Below are 25,632 nucleotides of genomic sequence, written 5' to 3'. Positions count from 1 at the left end.
TGGCAGTGGACAAAGGCAGGCAGCAGCCACCCAGTACTGCAAATGGGTTTTAATCATAATTCAATAGCTCTGGTGTGCTCGTCTCCATGATTAGTCAGTCATAGCTGAGTTCTGGGCCCAGGCCACTGAGTTTTGTCTCTAGGTCTTGGTTGGCCGGCCTGGGCCCTCTGACGTGGTGCAGTCACTCTGCGCCCAGGCCCGTCTGTTGCAGAGGTGCTGCTGCCATCACCGCTCCACAGCCAGGGCCTGTGCCTCATCCTCAGGGAAGGCGATGGGGAAGATCTCGCGGTAGTGTGCCACAAAGTGAACCTCTAGGCCCTCAGTGATGAACGCGGCCAGGTCATAGAAGTCCTTCTTGTTTTCAGCTGGCAGCACCACGCATGTCACGCCAGCACGCTTAGCCTGGGAAGGGGGGACCGTGCAGCTGGAGGTCAAGGCCAGGGGCAGCAGGGGGATCCCCTTGGTACAGGAGCACTGTGCTCTGGGAGGGAAGAGGCTGGGCACGGCCCTTGGAAGCCTGCCCTGTGCCACCTTCACTGGAAACATGCGCCAGTGCCCCATCTCACAGATGGGGAAACCTGGGACACATCACACTCTCTGCCTGGACTGCTTGTCTCACAGAGCCCACCACCCAGGGGGTCTCATACCCCTGCCCCTTCCCCTCCCAGGGCATCCCACTGTCTGCAGAGACACCCGTGTCCTGTGGGATCAAACGTGGGAGCTGTTGCTAGACACTAAAATCCTGCATCTTACGTGTCTGGAGAACCTAGGAAAACTGTGTCAAATTTTCCAGGCCTATGGGTCACAGCCCCCCAGAGCTCCCAAGTCCTTGGCACAGTCCACAGGCCCTGTTCTGTCGCCTCCCTGCAAATGCCTCGTCCCTCAGGCTGCAGCTCTTGTAGGGGAGGGCAGTTTGTCACCACACCGGCCTTGGGAAACTGCTTGTGTCCTCTCACAGCACCCTCTCACTGGCCCTGCGAGACAAAAGCACTGGCCCTGCCCTTTCACAAGTGAGGAGGGAGATGCAGAGAGAGCAGGAACTTCGCCACCCGGTGGCTCCTCAGCCTGCGTGTTCCTTGTGCTGGGTCACCCAACACTTCCCGCTATGGGTCCCCTGATCAGTTAAGCTCCTGGTGGGGGAAAGACTGGAGAGCAGAGGACTGGGAAAGCAAGTGGGAGGGGGGCTGCGGTCCAAAGGATGGAGCGGTGTGCAGGGCGTGCAGAATCAGGCCATCGTGGGGACCGTGAGGGGGGGGAGGGGGAGGGGGAAGTCCAGGTAGCAGCCCTCATCCTGCTGGGCATTTGCCAGTCACACCCAAGCCTTGTCCTCCTCGCCACCCTTGCTCCCTGTTCCCCATCTGCAGTCTTGCTGGGGAACAGAGATCCCACCTTGCCTTCAAGAAGCTCAGAGTTCATGGGTGGGCAGAGCCGGGACCCCTAGGAAAAAGCACTAGAACATTCTCCAGAGTCCTGAAAAGGCTAAGAACCCCTATGGAGGGGCAGCCAAGAGAGTGGGTTCAGAGCATGGGCCCTGAGTCCTCATCCAGTCCCTCTGCCACCTGGCCCTGGACAAAGCCCACCCACCACGGATGTCCCTTTACTGAACTGTGAAATGGGTTCACCACTTCATTTCTGTGAGGCCCAGATATGATGTGAGTGACAGCTGTGGCCTGCCACATGCTGGTGCGGCTTAGCTGGGCTCTTGGTCCAGATCCACTCAAGGGCAAGGACCCTGACTGGGTCTGTGGGTAGCCCAGGACTCTGGAGGGTGAATGCTGGTGGGTGGCCACCGGGAGCAGGGTCCTGGTACTCACCGCAATGGTCTTCTCCTTGATGCCCCCAACAGGCAGGATCTTCCCTGTGAGGGACACCTCGCCCGTCATGGCCAGGTTCTGTCTCACTGGCCGGTCCATGGCCAGGGAGAGCAGAGCTGTCACGATCGTGCAGCCGGCGCTCGGGCCGTCCTTGGGGGTGGCGCCCTAGGGGGAGAACTGCGTAGGTGGGCAGCCATCCGGGCAGGAGGGTGCAGGTGGTGGGCGAGTGGGGCAGGCGCTCACCTCGGGCACGTGCAGGTGGACGTGTGAGGTCACCAGGTAGTCGTTGCTGGGGTCCTGCTGCATCAGGAAGGCCCTGGCGAAGGTGTAGGCAATGCGAGCGCTCTCCTTCATCACCTCCCCCAGCTGTCCTGTCACCTCCAGGCTCCCGACCTTGTCCCCCTTGCCGTCCTTGTCCGGTGGCCGCATCGGGGAAGTCTCAACAAACAGTGTGGAGCCTCCTGGGAGAGGAGGTGGAGTCGGTGAGCGCACGCACGCCCTGCCTGGCCCCCATCACCATCCCCTCTGCCTGCCGTCACCACCACCTCCTCAGGCCCCAGGACTCTGACTCAGCACACAGATGCAGGGAGAAGTTTGCTCTCGCACAAGCTGGAGTGCCCCAAGTCCCTGCATGACAGAGAAGCAGTGGTGGAGGCCACTCACCCATGGCGGTCCAAGCCAGTCCCATGACCACGCCAGGGGGTGTCACGTCGTACATGCGCTCCACGGTGAAGATTGGCTTCCCCACGAAGTCCTGCAGGTTCTCAGGTGTCACCTGCACAGACTCGGCCTCGCCGCTGACGATTTTATAGGCGGACTTCCGCAACACCTGGGGCAGGACAGGGAGGTAGGCAAAGCAGCGGCAGACTGGGTGGATGGGTGGGTGGGGCCGCCGGCTGCCTGCTCACCTTCTCCACTTGTTTCTGCAGGTTGCGGACGCCACTCTCCCGGCAGTATTGTTTGATGAGCAGGGTCAGCACGTCCGACGACAGCTTGGCTTTGCTCTCATCCAGGCCACAGAGGGCACGGGCCTGGGGCACCAGGTAGCGCTGTGGGGAGAGAACCGCATCAGGGCGGGCCCTCTAAGGAGACCCCATCAACCACAGGCCCCCGTGGGGTAGGTTAGAGCAGGGCAAGAGTCTGTAACCTGATGGTAGGGCGGGGGGTTTGCATTATAGGGGTAGGAGGAGGGTAGCGGGCTGTTAGTCAGACAGTGGAGCCTGCAGCCTGCCCAGTTACCCACATCCACATTCGGGGGTCTCCTGTCTGGGCATTCACTCAGCCGCTCCTCCTGCCCACCACCCCCAAGACTGACCTCCAGTCACCCTCCAGATGGCAGCCTACATGCTGCTCCCTCCAAGGAGGCTACCCTGGTTCCCTGGGCTGGTACACGCTGTCGTGCCCCATGCAGACCAGCATCCCCTGTGATGAGCAACTCATCATCTGGCTGCAGCCCGTGGCTGAAGGGAGGGGGACTAGGCCTGAGGCACCATAGGTGGTCACCCAGGCCTAGCACAGTCCCAGCCACAAAGCAGCTACTCGACACTCAGTCATGAGTACCGGTTATGGGACTGAGGATGTTGGAGGCATGGGTGCCAACACCAATTGGACAGGACCCTGCCCTGGTTGGGCCTCCCAGGCCAGGACACAACCCTGCACTGGGCTTTGCCTGGCCCCAGGAACCCCGAGTCTGCCCTTCGTCAGCCAAGTCACATCACCCTCAGTGAACAGATGACCAATGGCCATGGACTCTGTCCATACTGACTCTTCGTTTTCTGGCCTGTCCTCGGTCATACCAGCTGCCAGCTCTGAAGGACAGGGACCTGAGGGCTGCTGCTGTCCCCACCCACACGGTCCCTGGCACAGGGTGGACACTATAGCACCCCAAGCCTGCCCTGAGACCGCCCCCCCCCCCAGATGGGGACAGCTGGGCAGGGCCTCACCTCGGCGATGGCCAGCTTCTCCTGGGCCACGTAGCCAGACACGTTGATCATCTCCATGCGGTCCCTCAGCGGCTCTGGGATGGTCTCGGTGACATTAGCTGTGCAGATGAACAGTACCTGCAGGAAGCACGGGGTGCTGAGAACTGCCCATCCCGAGGCCCCCACACCAACTCCCTACCCCCCACACACCTTGGACAAGTCCACAGGCACATCCAGGTAGTGGTCCAGGAAGTTGGCATTCTGCTCTGGGTCCAGTAGCTCCAGCAGTGCCGAAGAGGGGTCACCCTGGTAACCCCGGCCGATCTTGTCCACCTGGAGCAGCGGTGGGAGACAGGGCATTGGCACGTGGCAGGAGGTTTGGCAAGATGAGACTCAGTGGGCTGTGGAACTGGGACACCTTGAGGAAGTACGGAGCCCCATCGTCAGGGCGCTGCAGGCCATGAGACCGTGCAAGCAAAGGGGGGACCTGGCAAGTGTGGCTGTGGGCAGTGATGGGGTCCTCGAGGGGCAGGAGGGGCCCCTCCCCTTGTCGTAAGAGCAACAGTCACTGAGATGGCACAGCGCCATAGTGGCTTGGGAACCGTGACCGCGAGCATGGACCCTGCCTGGGGACACTGTCTGGCATCAGGGCGAGTCCCCCGCACCTCGTCGATGAGAATCAGGGGGTTCTCCGTCTTGGTCTTCTTTAGGCACTGGATGATCTTTCCTGGCATGGCCCCCACATAGGTGCGCCTGCAGGAGAGGGCATGGCGGGGTTGGCACCTCAGCACTCGGGGGCTCCAGAGCCTGTCCAGACTCTCTGGCGCCATGGGACGTCAGCAATGGCCACCTGCAGAGGGTCACCCCAACTCGTGGATGCTGGCAGACACCAACACTCACCCCCAGGCTCATAGGTGGAACAGAGCTGTGGCACTGGGACTCAGCCCCCCACCTGGTAATAGGGCTGGCACAGCCAGACACTGGGGACAGAGTGGCCCCCACGACAGGCAGGGTCCTGAGCTCAGCATTCAGGGCCCCCCCAGTCCTGGCTGTACCCTTCCTTGCAGATACCTCTCAGGCCCAGCACTGCCCTGGGGGTTGTGGGTACCCACAGTGGAGGCACCGGGTCCAGGCCCTGCCCACAGCCTGCCTGTTCTGAACCCTCCTCACCGTGCTCAGATCAGACCCCAGTCCTGGCTCATGGGGACCCACGGGGCAGACAATGAGCAGAACAGTTGTTGGGTACGGTCAATTCCCACTCCCAGCGACCCTACAGGACAGAGTGGGAACCACAGGGCTTCCAAAGCTGTCATCTGCATGGAAGCAGATCACCAGGACACTCCTGCAGATGCTGGTGGGTTTGAACTGGCAACCTGTTAGTGGCCGGGTGCTTAACCAAGCACCACCAGGGCTCCTTGAGCAAAACAGAGGGGAATTTTGTGCATGGAACAGTTTCCCTGCTCTGAGAGGTAGTGAGGGCTGGGGTGGGACTGTCATTAGGTGGAGGAGCACCTGTGAGGGGCCCCCGAGCAGCGTGAGGAACCCGGGGGTTGTCTGACTGCTCCAGCCAGAGGGAACGTCCGTGCACTATTCCCCACAGCAGGAAGAGACTGGCCGGAGCAGTGAGAAGGCTGCCTGGCACAGAGCGGGAGCGGGAGGAGGGGTGCGCCTTGTGGGCTTCCAGTAAGCTGGGCGCCCTGTGAACAGAAGGGGGTTCGGAGGTGTGGTGCTTATGTTTGTGTATCAACTTGGCTGGGCCTGGTTCAGTGGCTGGGCAGCTGGTGGTAGTTACTCCCCATGATGAAACTGGCAATCAGCCCATGATGGGATTTACCACAAGCAGCTGAGTGAGGCTTTAAGGATGTGGGCTGCTTCCCGTATATAAGCAACAGCTTTGGGAATGGTTTCCAGCTTATGGCATGCTTAGACCCTGCATGTAGCTGTGATATTGTTCAGCAGCCTGCCGTGCTCTGCTGACCTTGGAATTTTCAATGGACTTGAATTAATGGCCTGCTGTATGGTTTGGTAACATCGGGACTGTGCTTTTTTTACTTGTCAGCCTTGGGCTTGGCAGCCTCAGCAGCCAGCAGCTGTCTGAGTGAAGAAAAGCCTCCAGCTCCAATAGGCCAGGAGGCGGCGGCAGTGCTGGACTCCAAGGTTGAGGGTCGTTTTTCACCCAGCCCCCAGAGCATGGCACTTTGAACTTGAACTTAAAGCCTCCAAACTGTGAGAGAATAAACTCCTGCTTGTTAAGGCCGTCCATCTGTGGTATATTCCTGTCAGAGGGGTGCTAGGGAACCAGAACAGGAGCCACGAGGCTGCAGCAGCTGTTACCAACAGGATCCCTTTCATCACGGTGGTCACCTCCCTGTCCTTGTTGGGAGCCTAGACGGATGTCAGCTGAGTGCCTGTGGACCCAGCTCTCCTGGCACCCCTTCAACCCGCCCTGCAAAGGAGGCAGAGGCTGTGCCCATCAGGGCTTGCAGTGGTCCACACGGCATCCCCCTGACCAGCTCCTGTATGCCCTAGAGAACTAGAATTGATGACTTTTTTTATGAAGAAGCCAGGTAGCCCCTAGTTTTTAAACTGACTCATGACACCTTTCAACTCCATACAGGATGATCCCAGCAGGTGCGAACAGCACACCTCTCACCCATCTCACAGGAGGCCAAGCTTTTCAAAGAAGTGCCTTCCACAGACCAGTGTAGCTAGAAAGCCCACGAGAATGAGTCCTCCAGCCTGGTGGTCCCATGGGCCAGGCCAGCACAAAGGCCCGCCTATGTGGGGAGGCTTGGCCCTGCTCTGGGCTCCCCCAGCTCTAAGCTATAGGCTACCAGGAGGCTGACCATGCTCTGGATGCCGAGGTGAAGGACGCTCTTCCTGATCAGGGTTGCTGAACCGGTGGGACAGGAGCTGGAACTAGCAGGGGCAGTTTGCAGAGAGCCTGCCCAGGAGGTGCAGATCCCTGCCAATGTTTGAGCACCTGGACGCAGCCAGGCCTGAAGTTGGCACTCTGCCTAGGTTTCTCTGTTACTGAACTCAGTCTGTTGCTAGCAACCCCAGTCACTTGAGGCAATGTGAGTGAAGACAAGGAAAACTAACCAGGCAGGAGGCTGAGGGAGCTTCAAGGATGTGTGCCACTGCGGTGGCCGGGCCTACCTGTGCCCCTTGATCTCGGCCACATCCGTCATGCCCCCGACGCTGAAGCGGAAGTACTCGCGGTTCAGGGCACGGGCGATGGAGCGGGCGATGCTGGTCTTGCCCACGCCGGGAGGGCCGTAGAAGCAGAGGATCTTGCCTTGAGTGGAGCCGCGGAGCTGGCTGACGGCAATAAACTCCTGTAGGCAAAAGCCAGGCTCGGGTGGGCTGGGGGGCTCGCAAGAGACACGCATGCATGCTCCAGGTGGGGGGCCCTCCTGGGATACACATGTCCCAGGAGGCCTAGATGGTGGGGGCTCTTCCCAGGCCCCCGAGCCCCACACCTCTCCGCTTCCACACAGCCTTTTGAAGGGAATGAGCTCCCGTAGAGGAGCTGGGCACTGGGCATTGTCATCATTTTCCACGAGACTATCCTGAGGGCCCCACCCTAGACAAAAAGGCGGCTCTCTTGGGGCTCCCCCAGACCCACCCTCAGGCAGGTGCCTCTGGCCCTTGGGCTCCCACCCTGCTGGTTTCTACCAACACAGTGTGGTTCATGTCTGCCTCACACATCCACAAGCTCCTATGAGCTCCCGCAGGCAGGCTGGCCCAGGTTCATGTGGTGCCTCTGTGTCACAGTGCTCCCCCAATGCCAATCTCTCCACTTGGGTCCTTGCACCCCATTAGCCTTCTGTAGTCTCTGTGGGCATTGGGGCCCCGTGAGCCTAGCCCCTATAAAACCCCTTTGCACCCCTGCTGGCTGATGGCTCCAATACAGCACAAAGGAAATGCTTGGCTCTAAGTGCCAGGGTTGGCGCTGATGCACCCCACCTGGAACTAGGACCACAAGACAGACGACTATCCCTGGGTCCTCTGACCAAGCACACTCAGGATGTGACCTGTGGCATCCAGCAGAGGGTGGTACATGCCAAAGGACCCCAGGCCCATGGGGTGGGGGAGGGAGTGGTGTGTGCCCCAGGCCCACAGCAGTGCACACGTATGCATCGTGTGTGTGTGTGTGTGTGAGGGGGCAGTACATGCTCAGGCCCGTGGGGGGTGTTTGTGTATGGGCGGGGCTCACCAGGATACGCTTCTTGACGTCCTCCATGCCATAGTGGTCCTCCTCCAGCACGGCCTGGGCCCGCACCAGGTCCAGGTTCTCATTGCTGTACTTGCCCCACGGGATGGAGGTCAGCCAGTCCAGGTAGTTGCGGGTGACACTGCCACAGAACAACAGGAGCCAATGAGCAGACCTACGCAGACCCTCCCCGCCCACCGCAGCCATGGGACAACTGACCACCAGCAGAGGGAGCATGGGCAAGAGAAGGGGAGAAACCCGGGCCCACAGCCAGTGTCTGCAGTTAAAGTGAGGGTGCTGATTGGGAAGAAATGGGATCCAGGGCCGAGGATGGCGACACTGGGCTCTTAAATTCCACTGAGTAACTCCTGCCAACCGCACCACCCCTCCCATCCAAAAAGACCACTTCACCTTTGTAGCTAACTCTCCTCCCCAGGAAACCATTATCCCTTCCACTCCCATCTGATCAGACTCGCCCAGCTGCCTGGCATGGCGCTTGGCACATGAGGTATGTCGCCTGGGATATGGCCTGAGGCACATGCTGTACAAAACATGGGTAAAGTTCCGAGGACCCGCTCCCACCACCCATTTTTGCTCCTAGACCTACTGTTGTTGTTGTTAGGTGCCTTCAAATTGGCTCTGACTCATAGTGACCCTGCGTACAACAGAAACTCTAGACCTGTAACTAGACTTAAATCCCACAGAGCCCTGGAGGGAAGTATGAAGTGTTGTCCAGGAGGAGGTCCACTACGCTCCAGAAGAACCGCCTGCCCGACTGTGCTAACAGAGTCCTGGGGAACGTGCGTGACATGGCTATTGAGGGTGTGGAATAATGGGGCAAAGAACATGAAGCTGAGTTTATTAATATGGGCCCACTAAGCAGAGATTCTTCATTCAGTGTTTCAACACAAGAGGTTAGAAAGGATCTAATAGTTGATTTGGGTGGTTCACTGTAGCATGGATTAAGTGGTGAGCTATGCTTAAAACAAACAAACAAAAACACCCCCACTACCATTGAGTCAATTCCAAGTCACAGCAACCGCCACTAGGTTCCCGAGGTGGTAAATCTGTACGGAAGTAGACGGCCCCATCGTCCTTCTGTGGAGAGGCTGGTGGGTTCGAACTGCTGACTTTCTGCTTAGCAGTCAAATGCCTTAGGCACTGTGCCACCAGAGCTCCTTGGGCTACACTAAAGCAAGCTGAAATGCCAGAGCTGCCTCGGAGGACTGCACAGGGGGTATTCAAAGGCTCAGGGAAAATGGCACAGTACAGTGGATTAGACCCCTATACCACCAACCCAGCGTGGGGGCGGGGCAGAGGACACACCTTTTACCACAACCTTGAGAGACAATTAGTGAAAGAAGCCCCAGCACCTTGGAAGACTGCTGTGAGGGCTATGTTACCTAAGTTAGATTTGACCATGGAAACCAAAACAAACTAATACAAAGGAGCTCTGGTGGTGCAGCGCCTAAGGCATTTGACTGCTAACGGAAGGTTTGCAGTTCAAACCCACCAGCCGCTCCTCGGAAGGAAGACTGGGCTATCTACTAATGTAAAGATTTACTGCCTTGGAAATCCAATGGGGGTCACTATGAGTCAGAATCAACTCACTGGCAGTGAGTTGGTTGGTTGGTTGGTTTTTTAACTATAATGGAAGGAACTCTGGTGGTATAGTGGCTAAAGCACTCAGCTGCAAGCAAATGGTCAATAGTTCGAACGACCAGCCATTCCATGGGAGAAATATGTGGCAATCTGCTTCTACAAAGACTGACAGCCTTGGAAACCCTATGGGCAGTTCCACGCTGTCCTATAAGGTCACTCAGTTAGAATCAACTTGATGACATGAAGAAATCTCCTTTGAGGCTAAGGTTTCCTTTGTTGTGTTAATGAGGCCTTATCAGCATAAGATCTGTTTCCTTTTAAGCCAATCACTTCTGAGATAGAGAAGGGCAAACCAGGCATGCAGAGCAAGCGGGGTGTGTGGGGGGATACAGGGGAGGGGCAGCAAGGAGGGGGAGATGGAGGCTGCGCAGCAATGACCCAGGCGCCCCAACATCACAGCGGCCAGAGAGGCCTCTCCAGCACTGGCAAGGGGCAAGTGAGAGCAGCCCCCCGAACTGGGGCTCTGCATTCAGATTTCCAGCCTCCCAAATGGTGAGAAAGTTCTGTTCATGGAAGCCACCCCCTTGTGGTGTTCCTGTACCAGGACATCAAGACACAGGTCAAGGGCGTCTTAACACACCAGCACACCAGACACATGCCACAGGCCACAGGGGCCCTGCAGTGTAGTAAATTACTTAGTGTGGCTTTTCTACCCATAAGTCTTTGTAAACTCCAAGGTGGGAATTGCTATTAGCAACTAGGAGATCCTGATTTTAAAGTCGCCCACCTGGGTTATTTCTGTTGGGGTGGCACAATACAACATTCTGGGAAGTTCCCAATCTCTCTCACGTGCTTAGAGTTCTGATGCTGTGATTGGCTAGTTTGACCACCCTTCCGGGCTCAAAAGGAGGCCTCCTGGAGGCAGAACTCTCTCTGATGGCTGGTGATGGAAGACGTGCTGCCGAAAGAGACACGTGCTCCTGAACGAGACACGTGCTGCTGGGAAAGAGACGCAAGAGACACGCATTGCTGAGTGAGACACCGAGGGACCGGCACTGCTGGGAAAGAGACTGTGAGAGACTTGGCTGAGAGACGGTGGGCTGGGAGAGAGACTGAGCATTTTTCCTGAACTCGAATTGTAGCCTGGTGCTTCCCTAATAAACCCCGTAATCTGTGAGTTCTGTGTGGCCACTGCAGCGAATTATGAGCCCAGGAGAGAGGTGGTGGGTGCTCTGGGAGGAACGGCTGGTGAAAGGGCTGGAGGGAGACAGCATGTTTGGCCTTGCAGTAATAGGCCTTGCGCTATTGATGGTGCTTCTGCCTTCCTCTTGTGGGATTAGAGGAGGTCAGAACATGTGGCCTCCTTGCCGTTTTTGTAGGCCCTCACCCTCCAGGCCCTACGCCTGGTCACCTGCCTTCTCAAGGCTGGGAAATGAGCAGGCAGTCACTGACTGTGAGGCCTGGAGCCTGCCCTGCAGAGCACATGCACGTGGACTCACTTGAACTCGGAGGAGTGGTTGTCCAGCAGGCCCAGCTTGCTGAGCTCCTCGTCCACCACATCCATGACATGCCTGGGGACCACCAGCTCCTTCAGGCGCTCGCGGAACTTCTCCTCGATGGCGTCCTTGTCCTCCTTCTCCAGGCCCAGCTCCTTCTTGATGATCTTCAGCTGTTCTTGCAGGAGGTACTTGCGGTGCGTCTGCTTGATCTTCTCCTCCACCTGCAAGGCCGAGGTGGCTGCTGAGACCAGGGTGCACGGGAGAGGGTGCTTCACGGGGCCCAGGGGGCGGCTCCACCGGGCTGGGAGGGTCCGGCTGCAGACAGGGTGCTCACTGGCTCCGAGAGTATGGAGAGAGAAAGCCTTGCACACAACTCCAACTCCTTCCTTCCACTTGAACCCAGTCTCTCAACGAGGGGGACTCGCACCACTAGTGACACACTCATCAATTCTACTCCCAGTTGCTGAGTTGGTGGTGACCACACACACCATAGAACAAAACCCTGCCCAGTCTGTGCCATCCCCACGCACCATGGACCAAAACCCCACCCAGTCAAGGGCCACCCCCATGGTTGGTGGCGGACTGGACCACTGTGATCCACAGGGTTTTCACTGGCTTATTTTTGGGAAGGTCGCCAGGCCTTTCCTTCTAGCCTGTCTCAGTCTGGAAGCTCCGCTGAACCCTATTCAACATCCCAGCACCATGCAAGTCTCCAGGGACAGAGGAGTGGTGGCTGAGCAAGAGGTGTGCTGGCTGGAACAGAACCTGGGTCTCCTTCCCCTGCAACCCTCCATAGCCCCGCCACAAACCAGTGTTGGGCAGTATAGTAAATAACAACGAATCCCACAGTGAGGGGTTCATGGCCCTTCCAAGGCTATAACGTTAACCACCTGCTGGTGCAGGCAGCCCACAGCTTTGCCTGGAATCCAAACAGCGGACCCCAGACAGCCGAGTCTTGGGATTTCAACTCTGCCCAGGTTGGTTCCTATTTCTAGTACCGCTCCTAGGACTAGGAAGGCACAGAAATGCTCTGAGGTGGGACAGTCCTGGGACCTCGCCACTCTGGACTCATACCCTGGGACCAGTTTGCAGTTTCCCGATTAATGCAAGGAGTCCCATAGCCTGTAACTACAGAGTGACGGCTCCACAAGCCCTCAAATCAGGAAGGACTCTGGGGCCTGCTGCGACAGCCTCCCAGTCACTCTGGCAGTGGTGGCCTGTCTCGCCCCTGCTTACCTCTCGGCCCAGGCGCTGCTGCAGCTTGCTCAGCTCAAACTCCTTCTTGAGGAGGGACAGGGCCTTGTACAGTCGCTTGGGTATCTGCCAAGAAAGGGGACATACAAGAGGCTAGTCACAGACTGGTATCCGCCTGTGCTGGGCCAAGAGTGGAACGAGGGCCTTTGGGAGTGCACGTCAATGGCCGGGGTCTCAGTAGAGCCACTAAGCCACACCCCACAGAAGTAAAATGACCCACATTCTCAGACCCACTGATTCCAGTTCAAGAAGTCCACTCACTATGGAAAGATGCCCCCAGGCTATTAGCAGCGTGGACAACCGAGAAATTGCAAAAAGCGGGAGACCCAACCTCAATACCCAACCCCAAGGACCCCCATAGGGAAGATGATGCAACACCTGAAGAGACCAAAGTGGGTGACATGGACGGACAGCCGCCTGCCAACATGACTCCTCAGAATAGATGTGGGCTGCCTGCCCAGCATGCACAGTGGGGCCAGCAGGTGGCAGGCACAGGCATGTGCAGAGAGTGGGTGCAGGGGGAGCTCCCGCCCCCCCCCCCCCCCCATCTGCCACACTCACGTTGATCTCCTCCAGGACGTCCTGCAGCTCGTGGGACTCGGCCCCAGTCAGCGCAGCGCCCATGTCACTCAGGTAGATCGGGTTGTCCACCACACGCTGGCCTGCCTGCATCATCTGGAGCACCGACTCTCTGGGAGGGACCCAGTGGGCGGCACTCAGGCCTCCACACGCTGTGCCCCAACTCCAAGCAATGCTGGCGCCTCCTGCCCCACCTCGCACAGCTCAGAGCAAGGCCTCGGGGGACACCCCGGGAGCCAGCTCTTCTGCCCAAGCCACCCCAAGTTCAGGCCCATCTCACATGCTAGAGTGGGGCTGACACCCAGCGCCCAAAGAAAGGTCTCTGACAGCATGTTATGACCTCAAAGACCCCTCCCCACCCCATGAGCAGATGACAACCAAAGCTTCCAGCTGAATCCAGGCCCTTGTTAGCAAGAAGGCGAGTCAGGCTCTGGGGGATAGGCCCTACGTGGTAGGTGACCTCCTCACAACCCCACCCCGTCATCCTCCTGCCCAGATGACACCCTGGTGCCAACCCCACTGTGCACAGGGCCTGACCTGTACAGTGGGTTCAAGGCGATGATGTCGCGGATGGTCTTCACGATCTCGGCAGTCAGGGCCTGTGGACAAGGAGCAGAGGGGCCGCCAGGGCCTGGTTAGCACCCAGCAGCCTCCCACCTGCCACATTGCAACATCCCCAACATTCCAGCCACCTGGCCTGGCCAAGGAGGGCCTCACAGGCAAGGCGTGGGGCCAAATTCACCAGCCCCAGGACACAGGGTCAGGAAAGTACAAACTAAAACCATAGTCCTGTCTCCTCATACCAGCCTGCATCTTAACCTTAGAACAAGCTGCCTTGCAAAGCAGGGCTCTGGGTTCCTTGAGCGCTATCCTCACAACTGCCACACCTTCTCCCTCTCAGACTCCGTGACATCCAGGCTGTGACACGACCCTGGCCCATGCATGGTGTGCCTGTGTGTTGCCAACCGGCCTCTCAGCACCTCTGCCATGGATGTAGCTGAGACGGCAGGTAAGGCTGAGAAGAGTTTTCCTTCCTGCTTCTCTCTCAGCCATTACAGTGACCCTGGTAATGCCCTGGGCAGGGTCACCAGACTGAGCTAATGGCCTAAAAACTCACCCCACTTTTGTTTCCAGAAGGCCCCGGGCTCTAAGTATGCTGCACGCCAATGAGCACAGTGGTGGCACGGAGCAGCTGGCCACCACAGTGACCTTGCAAACGTAAACTGCCCGATGTCCAGTTATTTAGCTTGACCTGACCTTTCCTGAGACAAACTGTGTAGAAGGAACCAGAAGCAGATAGCAGGTGGTCCAAGGGACCTCTGGGTCGTCTGTGCAGCACAAAAGCCACAGCTGCATGTAGCTATTTCAAATTAAACTGCTGTTGCTGGGTGCCATCAAGTCGATTCGGACTCACAGTGTGCCCACACAATAGAGCAGAGCTGCCCCCGAGGGTTTCCCAGGCTGTCATCTTTACAGAAACATCACCAGGTCTTTCTCCCTAGGAGCCACCAGGTAGGACTTGTACTGCCGATTTTCAGTTAGCAGCCTAGGCTTACCTGTTGCACTCCCAGGACTCCTTAAATAAAGCAAAAACCAAACTCACTGCCACTGAGTCAATTTTGACTTGTCACGACCCTCTAGGACAGAGCAGAACTACCCCATAGAGTTTCTAAGGCTACAAATCTTTAGGAAAGCAGACTGTCTCACCTTTCTCCCACCAAGCAGCGAGTGGATTAGAATTGCCCACCTTTTGGTTAGCAGCTGAATGCTTTAACCACTATGCCTCCAGAAGTCCTCCCTTAAATAAAATCAGGCATTCTGTTCCTCTGCCACATAGCACAGGATTAAGAACATTTCCACCACAGTAGAAAGTTGACCTACATGGCCATCCTCAAGCACTCCAAGGGGCCCTGTGGTAACAACTGTTCACCCATGCTAGTGGGAAATGCAGGAGCCCTGGGGAAAACCCTATGGGGAAGTTCTACTCTGTCCTACAGAGCAACTTGATGGCAGTAGGTTTAGGTCTTTAATGGCAAATGCAGCCACCTTTCAGTGCCATGGCAGACATCACCAATCAATCCCGGCACTCTTTCCCACTGAGCTCAGAGGCAACCTCAGAATCTTTCTCAACACAGTGCCATAGCCCACCAACTTTGCTGGCTAACGGTGACAAGGGACCACTCTTTGCAAGGTCACTGTGGCACTGTGTGGACAAAGACTCTGAGCCTGGTGGAAAAGAGAGCTGTGATCAATTGGTAAGGTCTGCCGCGGGTGCCCCTTTGGAATGCAGACTTGGATACCAACTCACTTTCACTTCCTCTGTGACCTGGAAGTCCTCGTGGGCAACGTTCTCAACCTCGACCATGAGCACCTCCTGGGGGGCGCCTAGGCCAGGTTCCATCGCCAGCTCCACCTGGCTCTTGGCGCTCAGGTCATCCTCCACCTCCTTCTTGCCCCGCTTCAGCTTTCTCCGGGGCTTCTGCTTGTTCTCACCTTCTGGCTCCTCAGGCTCCACCTCCAGTTGTCGGCTTATGTGGATCCTGAAGGCAGAAGCAAAGTAGAGGAGCTGTGGTATGCCAGGCCCTAGTGCCGGGGTCCCCGCTGACAACGAAGCGAGGCTGGAAGAATCGGGTCCTGGCCAAGCCCAGGCTCCTGTAGCCACTAGGGAGGGCAACCTCAGGGCCTCAAGGTGGAGACCGAGCAGCTCACAGCCCTAAGGCCAGCATCCCCTCCTCCCTCTGTCCCTGTACTCATCCACAGCCTGTTTCCCACACACGTGCCAACCATAATGACAGAAGGGGAAGTTGAAAAGAGGAGGCTGAGGGCCTCCTATGACCACCACGTCACTGAGGCTGAGCGCCAGCCATGGAACTCTGCTCCCACTGTGGCTGAGTGCCAGCCCGTCCCAGCCTGAGCTCATCACACGGTGGAGAGCTGGACGGCACCTCCTCCCAGAGGCCCTTCCTGACCACTTTATGTAAAGGAGGTATTATGAACTGTGTCCTCCAAAAACATGTGCTGGAGCCCCACCTCCTACACCTGTGGGTGGAGTCCTGATTGGAAACAGGACTTGCTCTGTTCTGCTGTGTGGAATCAAATCACATCTAAGTAGGCTGGGTCCTAAATCAAATCACTTCTGAGTTACAACAGCAGCACAACAACCCCTCGAAACAGTTCCCAAGGAGATCTTTAAACCTTGAACTGAAACTACCCTGAGGTTACCTTTGGACTGAATAATAATCTAACCAAACAAGACAAGAATGTCTGCAGGAAGCATTAAACTCTTTAAAGAATTACCTAGCTGGGAGCAAACGGACAACATCAATGCAAGAGGGCAGAGGAGGAGCTTAGGGGCAGTCAGTCTACGTTAATGATGAGGAAACAGCAGCTTGGAAAAGACTGCTGAGAAAGGGGGCACAACCCAAAAAAACGTAAGCAAGGTCACTACAATAATACGTAGAACCTGTTGAAGTGGCATGTGTTTCGTTGGCTCTATCTCCACCAAACTAAATAAGTAAGAGCTGAGTAGAAACCGAGACACATGGGAAAGACAGCTGCCGTGGGAAATAATCAGGGAATGCCAGGAGTGGAAGTGACTGGGCCGAGACTCTGACTGGGACTTTTAGCCTCTAGAGCTGTGGGACAAGGACTGTCTGTTCTTGAATGCAGCCACCTGTGCTGTCTGTGACAGCAGTCTGAGGACACTAAGGAAGGAGCTCTGGGGTGCACTTCGGTGCTCGGCTGATAAATTAAAGGTTGGTGATATGAACCCACCAGCTGCTCCATGGGAGAAAGATAAGGCAGTCTGCTCCCATAAAGATTATAGCACTGGAAATCCTAAAGGATTGTTCGTTACAAGTCAGAATAGACTCTATGGCAGTGGCTTTGTGTTTTTTCTTCTTATTTTGATAGGAGACTAAGACAGTGTCCTCTCTAACCACACCCTCCCTGTCCATCTTGTTCTGGTTCCCAGTGCACACACCCTCATCTGAAACCAGCTTTTCCAAGCTCCTCACGTCCACCCCACTCAGGGATGGGCTCCATGAGGACGGAGCCCTCTCAAGGCGCCGGATCAACACAGGGGTTTGAACATCTCTGTTCTTTGTCACCCAGGACTCAGGCCAGTACATTCTGCAGGGACAGAGGACCAGCCTGGAGTGACCCGGGACACAGGCTCAGAGTCTGCCTGGTCCAGGCACTGGACTACCCTCAGATGGACAGAGAAGGTGGGGCTGGGCCTGGGTGAGGACTAAGTTGACTAGGCCGAGGCCTCAGGGTCCAAGAGGGCTCCCTGTCGGGCCCCTCAGAGCTGCAGTGGCCGCCACTGTTGTCTTGACTTTCAGCTGCATCTTACTCTATCCCCTCCGGCCCCAAAATCCCTGTAGAAGCCAGAGGAGCGACTTCTCCCTCCATCAGACTCCAATGCAAGCAGTCGTGGCTAGGCACAGAGACACCCACTGACCCTATGCTGGACCTCCTGGACCTAGTCCAGTGGGAGAAACAGCAGGACTTCTGCTGAGATCAGCACATCACACAGACCACCGTATCTCCTGAGTGTGCTCTGGGGGGAGTCCCCAGGCTGGCAGAGAGAAAAGGTTCATGAGCCAAAAAGGATGGAAAATGTTAGATTCAAAAAACTCCAACAAGCGCCTCCAGCGAGAAGCTCTTCTGTGTTATCAGAAGTCCCGGGGCAGCAATGACAGTTAAGCACTAGACTATTAACTGAAGGGTGGGTGGTTTGAACCCACCCAGAGGAACCTGAAAGAGAGGCCTGGTGCTGCTTCTGAAAGGTCATGGCCTTGAAAACCCCTAGAGCTCAGCTCTGCTCTGACACACACAGCATTGCCAGGAGTCAGAATCCACTCGATGGCAGCCAATAACCAATAGTGTGTCTGTCGACGGCTTGCGACTCTCCGTGAGACAGATGAGGTACAACACAGTTTCCGTGTGCAACGGACCATCAACTCTTTACAGCATTGTTTTGCAGGACTGAAGGTCCTTGGCAAACATCTGAAAAGCTGCTTAGTGTCTCCATCAACAACTTCAACTCTAACCTGATCTTGTACATTTCTCTTAATTAGCAAACCAGCCAGCTGCCAAAGTCAGCTCTGACTCACGGTGACCCGAGTGTCAGGCAGAACTGCGTTCGAAAGGAGCTGCTGCGGGGGCTTTCCGAGAAGCAGGCTGCCAGCCCTTCCTTCCGAGGCGCTCCTGGGTGGACTCCAACCTCCAGCCTTTCAGGGAGCAGCCATGCAGGTTCCCCGATTGCACCTTCCAGGGACTCCTCCTGACTGACAGTAATGATGAAACTGGGCTTATAAAAGCTGGGTGCAGCCCTTCAGCGGACTGAGGCAGAAACCAGACCGCTGACGAGGAAGCAGGCCTGGCTAAGTGAAAACGTACGCTGCTGAGAAGTATGCATCACCAAAACTGCTGGCAGATGCAGACGCAGGCACTCGGGGAACACACGTGCCCCCCGGGCCAGCGGACGCTCAGACGGGAGTAGAGGGAACGTGCCACTTTCCGTGTTTCTGTATCGCTGGTCTGAATGCTTCAGCAAGGACTCCCCGGTAGTGCATACGGGTCAGTGCTCAGCTGCTCACTGAAAGGCTGGAGGTGCGAGTCCATCCACAGCTACCTCAGAAGAAAGGCCTGGTGACCGACTTCTGAAAGATCAGCCACTGCAAACCCTGTGGAGCACAGCTCTGCTCTGACACACAGGGGTTGCCGGGAGTCAGAGGGGCCTCAATGGAAACATTACCAATCAATGCTTCAGCGATTGATAAACTGGCTAGAAAAGTAAAAGAACTTTACGGCACAGGGATGGTGAGACAAGGCCACAACGTGAACTGTCCATGGAGAAACTGTGAACGGACATGTTTGGTTGTGTATACTCCCAGTAAACCAAACCAAACATGCTGGCACGGAGTCGGACCCGACTCATAGCAACCCCTCCTTGGGTTTCCAAGGCAATTATCTCTACAGACGTAGGTTGCTCACCCTTCCTTCCAAGGAGTGGCTGGTGGGTTTGAACCACCAGCCTTCTGGTTAGGAGTCAAATGCCTTAGGCACTACGCCACCAGAGCTCCTATATATTGCCAGTACAAATAAATAAAATCTTTAAAAACAGAAAGTATAAAGAACAGTTTTTCACCGGTCCCTTGTATCACCACTGTACCAGGGCACAAAAGGAGACAGAACAGGGGCATGTGAAAAAGACATGGCATGTAGCCAAGAGGGCCCTGGGCATGCTGGGCCACTGGCCCGCCGCGGCAGCTAGCCCCTGTGGGCGGCGCACCCACCTTCTGTGCCCCATGACGATCATACGCAGCTTGTCTCCAAGGTCCTGCATCTCATGGATCTGGACGAACGTCCCCGTGTGGTAGATCTCGTCTAGGTTCTCGACCACGTCAGACTCATTGCTAGGAGAGAACACAAAGAGGCGAGGGCACACGTGCCGGACAGCTCGGCCCGAGTGGGAGGAGGAGGAGACAAGACACCCCCACTGGGTACCGCGAGCAGCCGTCTTAGTGTCCACAGGTGCCTCATGGCATGTGGGAGTGTCATCAATGGGACCTGAGGCAGGTCACACTGTGCCCTGGAGTGTAGGGCACAAGCGGGGCTGATTATAATGCACTGTCTCCACGGAGCCTGCTGCAAACGTTTTCTTCTGAACTGGAAGTGGAACCGATTTCTAGCTGGGCGTGAGGTGGATGGATCTGGGGCCACGCTATCAGCCTGACTAGCTTTGCTCTCAAGGGGCCTGTCAGGTTGCACTGTGGCAATACAGGTCCTTGAGGTTAATCCCCCTGTGGACTTGACAATGCAGGATGGCTTATGCTCCAAGACGAATCCTCAGCCGAGACTGAAAAGGTACGCTGGGCTGTTAGCCATGATCTGCTAGGCTTTACTTTTTATTGGGGGGGGGGGGGGGGGGCAAGAAAGCCAACGATCAGAGCTATTCTACAGAGCAGAAGTTTTTGGTGAGCTACTCTCTGGGGTGACTTGGACAAAGGCGTGAAGGAAAATGGAACTTACTTGTCATCCCTCTTTAGAAAGACACCGGCATAGGGCTGGGCAAGACGGACCTTCCTTCTTAACAGCTCAACCAACTTCTTATTTTTCACCTAGCAGGACAACGACCTCAGAGTGAAACACAGGGCAGTGCTCTACCTGACATTTTGACAGCAGCTCTGACAGTTTCTGTTATTCTCTGGGGACACGCACATGATACAGGGCACAAATCAGTATGGCCCAGGGACCTCTGACCAAAAGAAAAAGGCAGAGGGGGTGAGGAGTGGAGACACAGAGAATGGAGTGAGACAGTATTAACAAGCTGTACTCCTTAAGGAGCTTTGGTGGTGTCATGGCTAAGGCGTTCAGCTGCTGACCAAAAGGCTGGAGGTCAAACCCACCAGCCACTCTGTGGGAGAAAGATGAGGCACTCAGCTTCTATAAAGATTTCCAACCTTGGAAACCCTATGGGGTGGCTGTGAGTCGGAACGGACTCGAAGGCAGTGGGTGGGTGGTAGATGTATTCTTAGTAGGGACTACCCCTTCCTACAGAAAACTAAAAGCCATGGAGGCTGGGTGAACCCCAAAACTACTGCCCTGAGATGATCTTTAAATCTTTAACCAGAAATACCCTATCTCCTCAAAGTCTTCTTTAAACAATAGCTTCGTTAAGAAAGTCTGCCTTGAATACTGTGCTCTTTTAAGAACTCTCTCTATGGGATCAAACTGACAACAGCAACTCGAAATGCTACAAGCAGTGAGTTCATGTTGGTGGAGGGGGAACAACTGAGAAAAGAAGGGTGAGGGCAGCTGCGTAACTCAAAGGCTGTCATCAGTGTCACCAAATTGTACTTGTAGAAACTGGTGGCTCGTGTTCTGCCACGTACATGCTCAAGCACAAAGTACAATATATTACGTATATTAATAAAAGGCCAACAGTCAGCACCAAGAAAGGGACTTCACATCCACTTTGAAGAAATTTTTCAGGCAAAATGCCTTTGCTTAAAAATCTAAACCAACCTGCTTTTATTAATCTCAAAAGGGCAACACTACATGAGGTGAACATTTACACTAGGTAGATACACTCCTTGGAGAGAACAATCATGGGAGAATAGAAGGGCTGTGTATGCACAGGGACATAGCTCAGGGGGCAGGAGTGCACGGGGGGATGGACACAGGCAAGCGGTAACTATCAGGAGGAAGTGGGAGGGGAGCTGTTGCATTGGGGTAAATTGTAGTCAATGTCATGAGACAAAGTGTATGTGAACTGCTGTATAGAAAGTGAATTTGCTCTGTAAACTTTCACCCAAATCACAATTAAAAAAAAAAAAAAGCAACACTAAATACGTGTAAGTCAGATATGGCCCACCTCAGAGGCCACATCCAGGGACTGCCAGAAGAATGAACAAATATGTCTTGGAAGTCTCGGAAGACTGGGGCAATCTACTTCCGTAGAGATATCGCCTGGGAAACCCAGGAGGGGTTGTTGAGTCGGAATCAACTCAACGGCAGTGAGTCTGGGTTTTTTTTCTGTCTTGGAGGTACAGCCAGAACGCTTCTAGAAGTAAGACCGGCTAGACTTTGTCTCTCATACGTGGATCAGTGAAAAAGACGGACTGACAAAGTGGCTGCAACAACGGGCTCAAGCACACAGTGAGCGTGAGGGTGGCACGGGACCGGGCAGGGGTTTGTTCCGCTGTGCAGAGCTGCTGAGTCGGAACCGACTCGACGGCACCTCACAAGAACGGGCTGAAGACTCCTCTGGCGTTAATGAGATGATATCCTGATCACATCCACACCCTGCTCATCAACAGCCAACGCCCTCAGGACGCCCGCTCGTCCTGCCATCCCCTCCCGCACAGTGCTGGACCAACAGTGGGGAATCATCTGGCACGACACGGAGCACGGGGCCCTCAGAGCTGATTTCTCCCCGAACAGCGGCCATCGAGTGGCCTTCTACTCCTGGTGCCCTCGTGTGTGTCAGTGAGAACCAGCTCCAGCGTGCCTCCTGAGACATCTCTGGGTGGACCTGAAGGCCCACCTTTCGGTTTGCAGCTGACCACATTAACCTTTGTACCACCCAAGGGCTCTGACTGCTTCCCAGTCGGAATTCCCAGACCAGACCTTGGCTAAACTCGGAGGCCTTCGAGCCTCAGTGTGCATCAGAATTGCCCAGGGGGCTTGTTAATGCATTCTCTAACAGGGGCTCTTCCGGTGTCTTGGGAGCACGAGTCCCTGAGTGGTCTAAGAAGCCCTGATGGTGCAGTGGTTAAAGTACTCAGCCAACTAAAAGGTCAGTGGTCTGAACTGACTAGCAGTTCCACAGAAGATGTGGCAGTCTGCTTTTGTGAAGACTGACAGCCTTGGAAACCCTATGGAGGTAGTTCTACTCTGTCCTCTAAGGGCGCTGTGAGTCAGAATCGACTCTGGCAGTGGGTTTGGTTTTCGGTAGTGCAAGCAGTTATGCCTGGCTGTGAACAGAAAGACTGGCAGCTCAAGTCCACCCAGAGGCAAGCATGTGGGCTTGGGCACTGGGGGCAAGGGGCAGAGGAGACGTGTCTTGGTGAACACCAGAGGCCTGGGAGAGTGGTGTCCAGGAGGGGAAAGGGCCTCCAGGGCCGGGTTCTGCAATCTCATCAGTGCTCAGAGCAAAAAGCAGCAGCAGCGCACCTGACCACTTAGACAGACTAAGCACCAGGCATGGGTCTAAGTCCTTTACACATTTGACCCCACTGAACTCCCATAATTCTAAGAAACTGTTGTTGTTAGCTGCTGTCAGGTTGATTTCAAGTCATAATAACCCCACACAGCAGAGAACTACCGCACAGGCTTTGCTAGGCTGTAATCTTTACAGCAACACATCATTATGTCTGTCTCCCATGGACCCTACGAGTAGGTTCGAACCACCCACCTCCCGGTAGCAGCCAAGAGCTTTTAACCGTTGTGCCACTGGAACACCGACTCTAGAAAATACGGCAACATTGTTATTTCCATTTGGCAGATGAGAAAAGGAGGCCCTGAGAAACAGTCTGCCCAAGGTTATGTAGCTAGGAAGCTGGGGCCAGGACACGAACCCACCTGGCTCAGGGACCTGCACTAGTTACCACTACCTGACATCAAGGAAGGGTCTTGAAAGGGCCGCTCATATACAGCCAGTCAGCAGTGCGGGAGAGCGGTGGCGAAGGGCCCTCTCTCCTCTCTCCAGACTGGTTGCTACGCAGTGCTGTCCTTTCTGCCCCCAGCTGATCCCTGACATTGAGTTAGCAGGGTCTGGCCAGCAAGGGCAGAAGCTGACTCACTTTGTGACCTTGCTCATGCAGTTAACTGATAACCTCTGTCCTCTCCAGATTCCAGTTTCTACATCACACACACACAGAAAGGCTGTGGGGTTGGGTGAGGAAGCCATTTGGGTTCTTCCTACCGTAGGTCAAGTTCTTTGAACTTACACTGCCTACATGTCACTTCCTATGGCATCACCCTGCTGTTTGGTTTTTTCTAATCAGGTCCGACTTGACGGCACATAACAACAACAACAACAATCTCTTAGTCTGAAATGATCTTATTTGTTTACCGTCTCATCCCTTCTTAAGCGCAAGCATTGTGTATGACTCATTCACTGCTGTGTCGTCAGTGCCGGCTGCAAGGCAGGTCAAGAACACTCTGTTGCACGAATAAACGGTCACTGAATCTTTTGGGGACCATTTGTCCCCATCCCACCCCTTCCTCAGCTTCCAGTACCGTATCTTGTTCTCTTATTCCTCACAATACTTCATGCATTCTCACATTATCATTTACCAAATCAATTTTGTTCACCGCCTCTCTCATCCTACTAGAATGACTTTGGTCTGTTTGGTTCACTGCCAGTATCACCAATACCTAGAGCCATGCCTGGCACGCAGTAAACGTTCAAGAAAGGTTTGTCTTAAAGAACGAATGAATCTTGGAAAGAAACTCAATCACAAGGCCGACCGCCTGGGGGAGATGTTACAAAACATTTACCAAGACGGGCAGAAAAGTAACTGGGCTGTGATGTTACTCCGGCGTCTCCCAGCCCGGATTTCCAGGACTGGGATGCGAAGGGGCAGAGTACTAAATTTAGTAAGTTCAGCTCCCTTCATCTGATAGACCCCAAGAGATCCCAAAGGGAGAGGAATCTGGCTCGCGGACGCCAAGCGAGTGGTGAGCAGAGAGGGATTCCAACGCCAGGCTTTGAGAAACTTCGCGTCTGAAAAAGTTGCAGTAAGTGAGGGCACTAAAGGACTCCCTCGGTTCCACCCGCTGCTTGTAGAGGTGGGAAACTGAGGCCGAGGGGGGGGCGCTCATTACCTCAATAATCTTGATAAATCTCGGGAACACCGGATTGCGGGTGACTGCGATGAGCGGCAGGTGTGGGAACACGTCCGGGATCGTCATGGGCGTGAGCGCCGTGATGATGGGGCCCTCCCCGCCGCCCGCGCTACCCCCCGCGCCCCCCGTTCCATCCTCTGCGCCGCCCTCGGAGGCGTCCTCACTGCCGGAGAATGAGCCGCTCCCACCGCGATTACTCGCCTCCCAGAGCCCCCGCCAATGACTCGTGCCCGCAGGGCCTCGACCCCACAGAGTCCAGGGAAGCGAGGCGTCACCAGTTCGTCGGCCCCTGGACAGCCAGGCTTCAGCCGCAGATGGGGCCCGTGCACCCGCGGCGGCCAGGAGCGGTCGCCGTAGTGCCCAACACCGCGCTGCGCCCCACAGACGCACGTAGCCTGTGCCCGCCGCCATGGCCCGGCCATCCTGCCGACGCGCGGAAATTGCATCATTTCCGCTTGCCGGGCTGAGGCGAACGTGACGCCAGGGTCGTGTCCGGAGGCCCGTGGGGGGCGTGGCCCGAGAAAGAACGCTTTAGGGCGCGGGCCTTGGACGAGGGTGTGAGTGCGATGCCGTGCATAGCGGGCGGTCATCGATGTCCCTCTACACTTTCTCATTTTCCGCTCTCCCAGTTAGCGCGCTCAAGGACCCTTCGGCTCACGAGGAAGCCTGTAGACATACAAGGCCCTAGAAGGCGAACTATTGTTGCTGCAAACAGAGCTTCTGGGAACGTGCATCAGCCTTCTGCGTACGTTTGGGCGCGTGGAAGACGTGCTCATGCTCAGGGTCTGGGACGCATGCGCAAACTGAGGGGCACGCCCGCGGCAGTTTATAGTCTTCAGTGGACCAAGACCCGGCTCGAGCAAGATGCTGGTGTTGATGCTAGTGGCGGCGATGTCCTTGCGGCTCTGGCCGCTGGTCAGAGCTCCTCCGCTGTGCCGGTGGGGCTGCCCTCCCAAGGCTGCGGTGCTGCCGGGGGCCAGGAGGGAGCTGGCGGGACCCCGGGACAAGCCTGGGAACCTCGGGCCTGGGCGGAATCGAAAGGAAACATTCCTGTACTCGCTTTCTAGCCCCTTTCCCTTTCCCTAACTCATTGAGGCTTCTCAGTTTCCTCTCGCTATGAGTCAAAACTTGATACCTCCTTTTCCTGCACCCCACTCCTCCAGCCCATCACCTAGCCCTACTATTTCTACTTCAAAACTCTGGCCCCATTCCGATCTCTTTAAACCACAGCCGCCACTCCTAGGCTTTGCCCTTCTGCCCATTCTTCGTCCCGAAACCAAGGGATTAATTTTGAACGAGTCAGATCTGTCATTCCCCTCCCCTAATTCCTGGTGCAGGCTGGCTGCATGATTGGGCCCAAGTTCTCAAAAAAAAAAAAAAAAAAA

General features: G+C 55.7%; 2 protein-coding genes across 2 annotated transcripts in view; one reads left to right on the top strand and one right to left on the bottom strand.

The window, feature by feature from the left end:
• Positions 1–225: 225 nt before the first annotated feature.
• On the bottom strand, positions 226–24,658 carry LONP1 (lon peptidase 1, mitochondrial). Its single transcript, XM_007954464.2, has 18 exons — positions 24,227–24,658; positions 19,925–20,013; positions 19,189–19,308; positions 15,195–15,426; positions 13,424–13,485; positions 12,869–12,998; positions 12,290–12,373; positions 11,054–11,274; positions 7,956–8,094; positions 6,896–7,074; positions 4,402–4,489; positions 3,947–4,069; positions 3,758–3,874; positions 2,723–2,863; positions 2,478–2,643; positions 2,058–2,275; positions 1,815–1,979; positions 226–402 (listed from the first exon to the last, which is right to left on the bottom strand). The coding sequence occupies exons 1-18, from the start codon at positions 24,656–24,658 to the stop codon at positions 226–228; spliced, it is 2,883 nt and encodes a 960-aa protein (XP_007952655.1).
• A 383-nt stretch (positions 24,659–25,041) lies between these two features.
• CATSPERD (cation channel sperm associated auxiliary subunit delta) overlaps positions 25,042–25,632 on the top strand; it is a 141,432-nt gene continuing 140,841 nt past the window's right edge. Inside the window, exon 1 of the mRNA XM_007954494.1 lies at positions 25,042–25,185. Within this exon, the coding sequence (XP_007952685.1) occupies positions 25,042–25,185 (144 nt within the window). The remainder of the gene's footprint in view (positions 25,186–25,632) is intronic.

Source organism: Orycteropus afer, unplaced genomic scaffold, assembly GCF_000298275.1.
Source record: "Orycteropus afer afer isolate SDZICR_OR568_19922 unplaced genomic scaffold, OryAfe1.0 scaffold00461, whole genome shotgun sequence".
Classification (NCBI taxonomy): Eukaryota; Metazoa; Chordata; class Mammalia; order Tubulidentata; family Orycteropodidae; genus Orycteropus; species Orycteropus afer.
Note: the sequence above shows the minus strand (reverse complement) of the source record. Positions and strands in the feature narration are given on the sequence as shown.